The sequence below is a fragment of the Corvus brachyrhynchos genome, unplaced genomic scaffold (assembly GCF_000691975.1).
Source record: "Corvus brachyrhynchos isolate BGI_N302 unplaced genomic scaffold, ASM69197v1 scaffold65, whole genome shotgun sequence".
In the NCBI taxonomy this organism is placed as follows: Eukaryota; Metazoa; Chordata; class Aves; order Passeriformes; family Corvidae; genus Corvus; species Corvus brachyrhynchos.
Genome location: NW_008238365.1, coordinates 237,397 through 246,684, shown reverse-complemented (window position 1 = coordinate 246,684; position 9,288 = coordinate 237,397). Strand labels below are relative to the sequence as shown.

Sequence of the window (9,288 nt, the reverse complement as noted above, 5' to 3'; positions counted from 1 at the left end):
CCAGGACTCCTCGTGTGCCCCCCTCAGGCCCCCCTGTCCCCCAGTGCACGCAGAGGTGTATGGCTTTCAGGACTTGGCTCTTCTATAAAGCAGAGGAGATAAGGCAGAGGACGAGGGGGTCCCCCAAATACAGGGACCTCTTGGTGGGGGCGGTGGCTGCTGGGGGGAGGCATATAAAATCTTATAAATTAAAGGAGATATAAAGGGCGGGAGGGTTGAGATGACCTCCCACAGGTCAGTGCCAGGATTTTGGGGGGCTGATCCCCACCCAGCTGTGCTCCCAGAAGAGATTGGGGTTGGCATGGGGAGTTCCCCCCAAGCCCTCTGCTACTGAGGGTCTGGGGGTGTCTGGGGGATTCACGGGGGTTACCCACACTCCTCCTTGCAGCCAAAGCCCTTCTCAGGTTCAGAGCTGGGTGTGAAGGCAATAAAGGGCGTGGGGGAAGGGCGGGGCTGGGGGGCACAGTTCTGTCTCCTCTCTGAGTCAAACAACCTTGTGCAAAGCCCTGTGTCCTCCCTGGGCACCCTGAGCACCCCTCACAGGCGTTTTTGGGGGGGCACAGACGAAGGAAGCAACAACCTCCTAAAGAAAAGAGGAGATTCACCCCAAAGCCACCCCAGAGCTTCCTGGGGGTGCCAGCGCTGGGTCACTGGTTGTCCCCAGGCTGGTATTGGGGCTCGGTGGCAGTGAAATAGTCCTCGAGGAAGGACTGGAGGTACTCGAAGGTGGGGCGTTCCTCGGGCTCCCTCTTCCAGCACTGCACCATCACCTCATGCAGGGACTGAGGGCAGCTCCCCGGGCACTGCATGCGGTACCCCCGCTCCACCTGCTCCAGCACCTCTCGGTTGTTCATCCCTGTATGACAAGGACCTCCCGCTCAGCGACAGCACCCCCACGGGACAGGCCAGTGGGGAAACTGAGGCATGGGACAAGCCTTGCTGAGGAGAGTCAGCCCCTGTCTGTGCCCTGCCCGGCTCACCCCAAGGGTGCCCCTGCCCCAGTGGGCCGTACCTGGGTAGGGCACCCGGCCTTTGGTTACCAGCTCGGTCAGGAGGATGCCAAAGGACCAGACGTCCGACTTGATGGTGAACCTCCCGAAAAGGGCAGCCTCTGGAGCCGTCCACTTGATGGGGAACTTGGCACCTGCAAGGGGAGTCAGCTGAGCCACGGCTGGGGCTGCACCTGTACCCAGGGTACCCTGCACCTGGGGCACCCACATCTGGGGACATCCCACACCTGGGACCGTCACCTGAAGCACCCTGTACTGAGGGCATCCTGCACCCAGGGTACCCTGAACGGGGGGTACCCTGCACTAGGGGGACCCAGCAGCCATGAAACCCTCTGCCTGGGGCAGCCCACACCTGGGACACCCAGCACCCGAGGCACCCTGCACTGGGGTACCCATCACCTGGGGCATCTGTCACTCAAAATACCCATAATTTGGGGTGTCCATCATTCCCTGGTGCACCATAATTTGGGGCACCCACTGCCCACGTCACCCAGCCTTGGGGGTGACCATCTCCAGGCTAAGGGTGGGACACAACAGGGAGGACGCAGTGCAGAGGTTCCTACCCTGCCGCGCCGTGTACTCGTCGTCCTCAATGAGGCGAGCGAGGCCGAAGTCAGCGATCTTGCACACGAGGTTGTCTCCCACCAGGATGTTGGCAGCACGGAGATCCCGGTGGATGTAGTTCATCCGCTCAATGTACGCCATGCCCGCTGCAATCTGAGGGGGGATGGAGCAGTGAACACCCCCAGTACACCCCTGGGGGGCACCCCCACCCTGTACCAGCCCCCCGGTACCTGGGCAGCCATGTCCACCAGCTGGGGCAGCTTCAGGTAGCGACCGTCCCCATCCTTCAGGAAATCCAACAAGCTGCCTGCAGGCAGAAGGGGTCCCCATCAAAGACCCCCAAAACCCAAGGGTGCCCTCCCCTGTGAGCCCCCCTGCCCTGGCACCATGCCCAAGCAGGTGCCCCCCGCTCACCCTGGCTCATGAACTCGGTGACGATGTAGATGGGCTCCTCCGACACCACAGCGTAGAGCTGCACCAGCTTATCATGGCGCAGCCGCTTCATGATCTGAGCCTCCTCCAGGAAGGCCTCAGGGGACATGGTCCCCGGCTTCAGCGTCTTCACCGCCACCTTCGTGGTGCCATTCCATGTGCCTGGGTTGGGGACACAGAGTCACCACGAGCCCAGGGGACAGCCAGCCCTGGTGGGGCCAGGATGGAGGGGTGTGTGGGTGCCTGCTTGCATGTTTGTGTGAATGGATGGATGGATGGATGGATGGATGGGCAAGAAATCAGGACAGGGCAAGGAAGGGATCCTTTGGCGGGGATCAGGATCCCACTGCGTCCCACCCAGGACAAGGAGTTCCCCTCACCCCAAGGCACCCGTGAGCTCCTCTCCCAAGACCAACCTCACCCCATTCCCAAACCCTTCGTGGACTCTGTGCCAAGTTTCCATCTCCCCCGCACAAGTGGGTACCACCTGGCACTCTGTGATGCTCCCTGCCAGGACAGAACAAGGCTTCTCCTGCCCCCTGTGCTCCCCCACCTTACCCATCCACACGTCTCCGAAACATCCCATGCCAAGTTTCTTGTTGAGGGTGATGGATTCCCGCGCTATCTCCCAGGCGTCCTTAGCTAATCCCAGGGTCTGGGGCTTCACAGCAGGGCATGGGTGGGTGAGCAGATGGCACAACCCGTCGTTGTACTCTGCGGGGGATGGGGGGCAGGCAGGGAGGAGGAGGGAGGCGATGTGATGGGATGAAGGCAGCATGCATGAGTGGAGGAAGCAGGGGATGCCAGAGGAAGAGGATGGTGAAGGTGGGACCCCCTGGCCTGGTCTTGTGGTCCCATCTGCAATGGGGGTCTGCTTGCCCATGCAGAGGTGACATGGGGCATCTGGGGTACCCTTTGTGAACCCAGAGCAGGACATGGGGTAATTCCTCATGCCAGCAAATCGGTGTCTCTCAGCCTGTCCTGGCAGGCAGGAGCTTTTCCTGGTGGAGTGCCAGGCCTGGGGGGGCCCCCGCACCCCCCCTGCCTCTCACCCTGGCTTGCCCATCAGACCCTACCCATCCAGACTTCCCCGAACTGCCCATTTCCCAGCTTCTTGAGGAGCTGGAGGGACTCGCGGGGGATCTCCCACACGTCTTTGGTTTTGACTGAGAGGTCGGCCAGTTTGGGGGTTCCCTTGTGGCACGGCACGCCCAGGCGGCAGCACAGCCCAGCTGCCCGCTCTGCAGCACCGGGCAGGGGGACAGGAGTCAGTGTGGGCACAGACCCCCAGCAGCCCTTTGCCCCACTCCCACCACCCCAGGCATTGCCAAGGCTCCTGTATCACCCAGTCACCCCCAACACATAAATGCACCCCCCTCCACCTTCCCCTGTGGGACAGCCCCACAACCCCTCGGCTGGGCTGGACCCCCAGTCCCCCCAGCTACACCCAGGGTGTGGGTGATGCCCACCCACTGGAGACAGTGGGAACCCCCTGCACCCTGGACGTGGAAAAGGGGAGACCCTCTCCTATTGCCCCCTTGTGCCCCCCACCCCACCCTACCTATATAGTGCTGGACCAGCTGCTGGACGGTGCTGAACTGGGCACGGGTGGTGATGTAGTACCCCCCGTTGTCCAGTTTCCGAATCTTATAGTGCTTCACATGGTCTCCCTTGGCCTCATCCCAGTCCCGGATGGAGAGGGAGTAGGCACCTACGAGGGGATACTGGTCAGGGAGGGATGTGGGGCACAACCCCCAGTGTCTCCACCCCTGTCCCTCTACCTTTCGTCGTCTCACTCTCCCGAATGAGGAAGGTGCCCCTGGAGTTGCCGTGGCACAGGAGCTGCCGTTCTGCATCTTTGCGCCCGATCTTCCCGAAGTACCACCTGCCATGGTGATGGGCTCAGCACCACGAAGGCACCGCCGAGGGGACCATGGAACCTCCTGCCAGCACCGTGGCACTGCCGGGGCTCACAAGGACACCTGGGCCTGAGGCAGGTGGGGTTGGGGTTTGTCTCCATCCCTTTCCCCCGCTACTCACTCTTCTGCCTGGATGGAGTCCACAGGGGCCACATAGTTGCTGGGGATGTAGCCCGTGGCACCCGAGCTCAGCGACCTGGCCTCCCACCAGTCCCCCTCCCTGGGCAGAGAAACAGAGAATGTGGAGGAGGAGGGACAGATAGACTGACCCATCCACCACGTGCCTCCTCACCCTGCACACAGCCCCGCCAGACCCCACTCTCCCCCACCCATCTCTGCTGAAACCACCCGTGACTCGTGGCCCTGGTACTGAGCAATGGAGCCAGGCAGAGCCAGGCTCCTCAGCCTGGGTCCTGCGGTGGGTACCCAAGCACAAAGGCACCTCCCCGGGGTGGTATGTGGGTGCTGGAGGTCCGGGGAGGCTCACGTGTTGTTGATGATGTGGAATTTCTCCCCTTTCTGGAATGTCAGGTCATCCTCCGTCCTGGCCTCGTAGTCATACAGGGCGATGAACAGCGTCACCCCCCTGCCTGTGGCACATGGAGGGGACCAAAGTGACCCCAGAGTCCACAGCCCAGGGGTGCAGCTGGACACCCCTCCCCATCATCTAGCCACCCTGCTGACCTGTGATGCCCCCGCTCCACGTCTGCAGCACGTTGGAGGTGAAGCCCCCTGGCTCCGCGAAGGACGGGGCCAAGGGCACCGCTGGCCCCTGGAAGTTGTTGAAGTCAGGGATGCGGGTGAAGATGGCCTCTGGCTGCGTGGGATCGGGGTCGTACTGGGAGGCAGGGGGCTGGAGAGAGCCCCCCTCGCCCCCTGCCTGCCCTTTGCCAGCCCCCTTCTCTTTGCAGGGCACACAGCCCATCCTGGGCACCGCCTGTGGGACAGAGGGTCCGTGAGCCCCACGCCCCCCGGCAGGGCACACGTGTGTGCACACATGGGTAGAGGCACTGGGGTGCACCCCTCTGGCCCCAGGAGGTCCTGCCACCCCCCAGCTCAGCACGCTGGACCACACTGGACACTGGGGTCCCCATGGGCACTGCCAGTAGCAGGGACCCACTGCGAGGAGGGCTGTGCTCCCCATGTCCCCGCGGCACCCGTGGGTGCTCCATGGCAGCTCCACTCACTGCGACGGCTCCTCAGGTCACTTCAGCTGCTCCATGTCACTTCGGGGAGGAGAAGAGGCACCTGTGGACACCAGGGAGGATGTCAGGTGGGGGGCAACACCCTTGCATGGGCTGTAACACCCCTCCATGGGATCAAATACCCCTGTACAGGCTGCAACACCCCTGGGTGGACTGAAATACCCCTTCCGGGGCTGGAACACCCCTGCACATGCTGAAACACTTCTGCCAAGGGCTAAAATACCCCTGAATAGGTTGAAACTCCCTGTAACAGGATGCAACACCCCTGCCATGGCCATAACACCTCTGCACAGGCTGCAACACCAACGACGTGGACTGCAACACCCCTTGCATCGGCTGTAACACCCCTGCACAAGTTACAACACCCCTGCACAGACTGAAGCACCCATGCACAGGCTGTAATACCCTGCATGAGCCGTAACACCCCTGCATGGGCTACAACACCCCCTCGCAGGCTGCAACTCCCCTGCATGAGCTGAAATGATCTGCGTGATCTGAAACACCCCCACAAAGCTGCAACACTCCTCCCAGGGCTGCAACACCCCGGTGGGGGCTGAAACCACATCCTCAAGTGGGTTTTTCTCTCACTTCGTCCTCACCACACTGCTCACGTCCCTCCAGGGCATCTGTGTCCCCGAGGCTGAAGAACAGCCAGGCCGGGTGGGAAGGAGCCCCCGAAGCGTCCCCATCCCCACACCCTCTGCTTGACGGCAGTGGGTGTTTTGGGGTGGAAGGTCCCCGCTCACATCGCTGTGGTCAGGACAGGCTCTTCCGGCCGCATGTGGCGAGAAGGTGTCACAGAGGAGGAGGAGGAGGAGGAGGATGGGGAAATCGGACCTCTCCTGTCATGGCTGCAAGGAGACGTCCATCCCCAGCCCTGTCATTGCCCTGGCTGCCGGGCACCCACCCACACCAGTCTGCCCAGTTTGCTCCGAGCAGAGCAATCCAGTCTGCAATATGCCAGAGGTCACTCTGTCTGCAGCTGAGAGCAGAGGGAAGGAGCAGGAAGGTGTCCTGTCCTCTGCACTCCAGTGAGCAGGAGGAGACAAAGGTTTTGGGGTGGATGAGGTGTTTCAGGCAAGTTTTCCCCATCATGGTCATTGATTCCCTTTCCTCTCTCTCAGTAGGGGTGGAAAGAGCCCAGCTCTCCTCTTCCACCTCTGCTTTCAACACTGGTGGTGTGGCAAGGCCACAGCCATTGCTGACAGGGTAGCATTGCCAAACCTGAGCAAACTCGGCTGGTTGGGGATTTTATTCCTGATGATAATTGGTGCCTATTTAAACTGATGAACAACCCTGGCTCTCACAAACTCTGTCCCGCCTGGGTGAGAATCACCCACCCGCCACATTCAGAAACTTCCCATTTTGCTGAATTTCAGTGCTGAGCAGGCAATGGAGATACCACAGATGCCAGCAGGGATGGGGACGGGGATGGCACGGAGCATCTTCCAGGCAAGTGCAACCTCCCAGTATCACAGCATTGAGGGTTTAGGCGCTGTGCAGCAGCACTGAACCCAGGCTTCCCCTTCCCTGCACACCCAAAAGCCCCCTGTGCTCCTCCCAGGGTGGCCCAGAGCCATCCCTCACACCGTCCTTGGGGAGGGGACGCAGCCGGTGCCGTGTCCGATGATTGCGCGCTGGTGTCTGGCTCCAGCTTTCCCAAAAAGGAGCTGCTGGAGCTGGGGAGCAGATGGCAACTGAGCCCTTCCTGCCCTGGCTCCACCAGCACCAGTCCTGGCCGAGCTGCCAGGTCCCGCCCCGCACTGAGACCCGGCCAATTCATCACCCCCATCCCTCCGGGCATGGCTGGGCACGGAGCAGCCACATCCCTGACTGCCCATCCATCTGCTCCCCAGACCCCTGGGACACGGGGCAGCTCAGCCTCAGCCCCGTCCCCAGCTCCTACACAGGGCACAACGTCCCCTGCACACACCATTGTCACCCCGCATGTCATCTACAGCGCTGAGGTACCCCTGGGGTCACCTCCATGCCCTGCCTTCATTCTCCTCATGGGAACAATAGCAGCGGAGAACTCAGGCTCTGGGGGGATGCAGCCACACAGAGCAATATGGGGGTGCTGGGAATGTCACACCCTGTGCCGTGGAGACAAGCCACGGTGGCATTTGCCAGGCTGAGGGGGCCATGACCCCCTGGGCAGGAGGCAGCTACCAGAGGAACTCACATGGCACCTACGCAGTGGGAAGAGGTCATGGGAACAATAGCAGCGGAGAACTCAGGCTCTGGGGGGATGCAGCCACACAGAGCAATATGGGGGTGCTGGGAATGTCACACCCTGTGCCGTGGAGACAAGCCACGGTGGCATTTGCCAGGCTGAGGGGGCCATGACCCCCTGGGCAGGAGGCAGCTACCAGAGGAACTCACGTGGCACCTACTCAGTGGGAAGAGAAAACAGCAGGAGCACGGTGCGGGGCAAGAGGGGGAGGAAGAGGATGGTGCTGTGGCCACCAAGGGGCGACAGGACTGACAGGACCTCAAGCCCTGGGGATAGTGGCAGCTGGGAAGGTCAGGCAGGGATCACAGCAGGGCTGCAGCCCCCTGGCCATTCTGAATCCCCCCATGCCTTGTCCCACACCCTCACCCTGCACTCCCCCGTGGTGATCTGGCTCCCACTCCCTCGGAAGAGGAACTGAGAGGGCTGCACAGCACAGCCCAGCCTGGTGCCGCCGAGGTTCCTCTGTCACCCTGTGGCTCTGGAGCTCCCTGGTCCCAGCAGGAAAACCGAGGCATGAGGCAGCTGCAGCGCAGAAGGGGAAGGTGGCTCGCTAGGGGACAGGACCTGGAGCTGTGTCCCCATCCCATGCCCAGGACCCCACAGACCTGGGGAGGGGATAAGAGGCCACATCTGTCTCCCCTGTCTGCTCCTTGTTCCAGCACGGTGGCAGATGGTGGCGTGTACCTGCCCCTTCCCCACTGCCCCCAGCCCCAAGCCCACCCAGAGGATACCTGGAGACGGAGCCCTGCTCGAGCTCCAGTCCTCCCAGCTCACCCAGTGCCTGGTGAGTCCCCTGTGGCTCCCAGTGGGAGCAGGTTCCTTGAGAACAAGGGGTGCAAGGAGGGATGACACCCATACCCCACATGCCCACAAGCAGAGCTATTCCCTGGGGTGAAAAATGAAGAACATGACACCCCCAAAAGTGATCTTCTCCACAAGCCCACCGGTCAGCCACCAGGCCCATGACAGGGGGGTCCCCTTGCCCCCATCCCTGGCAGGAGATGCTCAGGAGAGAGGAAGCCCCCCTTCCCCAGCTTTCCAGCCCCATCGCTGGTTGGGAAAGCAGGATTTCCGCTGGAAGAAGAGCAATTCCCGGATCCAAGGGGCTGCAGGGGCGGAGGGAGGGAGCCAGCCAGGGCTCCAAATACAATGTCCCGGGAGGAGCGGGGTGGGGAGGGAATTGTGCAGGGCAGGAAGCAGCGAGTTCCTGTCCCTCCTTGGGACACACCAAGGATCAGGGACGAAGCAGAGCTGCAGGGAGTGGGGGGAGCATCCGCTCCGGCCAGGGCCTGAGCCCCCCACAGCTCCCCCCAGCCCCAGCCACGGAGAGCTGAGCCTCCAACATTGCCCCGGAGCGCTGGCTGGGCTGGCACCCCATGGGCACCTGCAGGGACGGAGGGCACAGGTGTGTGTGTGTCCCCCTGGTTGCCGTGGCCTGTCCTCTCCCCAGCGTGTGGGTCCGGCACGGGTGAGGGCACCGCATGCTCCGCAGGGTCCCCGACATGGTGTCACCCCGATCAGTGCCGGGATGGTGAGCTGCGGCCGGTGGGTGCCCCCAGATCTTCACACACACGGCAGCCCCCCGCTAACCTGCTGCCCCCAGGATGGCGAGGACGGGGGTCTGCTCCCACCCCCAGGCATTTCCCAGGGAAGCAGTGAGGGTGCAGTGAGGGCAGGCCCCCCAACAGACCCCACCAGTGTCACGGGACCCTCTGTCCCCACAGCTCAGTGCCCGTCCCATCTGGGACCCAGAGCCACCCCAGACATGGAGGGGGCATCTCTCAGCAGACCACGGCAAAGGGATTAAGAGACCCCCTCGCTATTACAGGGGTGAGTCCCCCACCACCCTACACCACACACCGCACACGTACCTCCTACCGTCACCCTCCTGCTCCGGCTGGCATGGACACCCCCGCCCACGGGGC

General features: G+C 62.4%; 1 protein-coding gene across 8 annotated transcripts in view; it reads right to left on the bottom strand.

Moving 5' to 3' along the window:
* Positions 1-6: 6 nt before the first annotated feature.
* The window catches only part of FGR (FGR proto-oncogene, Src family tyrosine kinase), a 10,171-nt gene continuing 889 nt past the window's right edge, over positions 7-9,288 (bottom strand). The window contains exons 1-13 of one of the 8 annotated variants that reach the window (XM_008635028.2): positions 9,235-9,288; positions 5,113-5,173; positions 4,610-4,862; positions 4,413-4,515; positions 4,047-4,145; positions 3,788-3,891; positions 3,568-3,717; positions 3,083-3,247; positions 1,989-2,168; positions 1,805-1,881; positions 1,574-1,727; positions 1,013-1,144; positions 7-856 (exon numbers count right to left, since the gene is read on the bottom strand). In XM_008635028.2, the coding sequence (XP_008633250.1) occupies positions 648-856; positions 1,013-1,144; positions 1,574-1,727; positions 1,805-1,881; positions 1,989-2,168; positions 3,083-3,247; positions 3,568-3,717; positions 3,788-3,891; positions 4,047-4,145; positions 4,413-4,515; positions 4,610-4,850 (1,614 nt within the window). In that variant the 5' untranslated portion in view covers positions 4,851-4,862; positions 5,113-5,173; positions 9,235-9,288 and the 3' untranslated portion in view covers positions 7-647. Of the gene's footprint in view, positions 857-1,012; positions 1,145-1,573; positions 1,728-1,804; positions 1,882-1,988; positions 2,169-2,564; positions 2,721-3,082; positions 3,248-3,567; positions 3,718-3,787; positions 3,892-4,046; positions 4,146-4,412; positions 4,516-4,609; positions 5,174-7,729; positions 7,884-9,234 lie in introns of those variants that run through there. The other 7 variants (XM_017736259.1, XM_017736260.1, XM_017736254.1 and 4 more) reach the window with 7 other exon arrangements.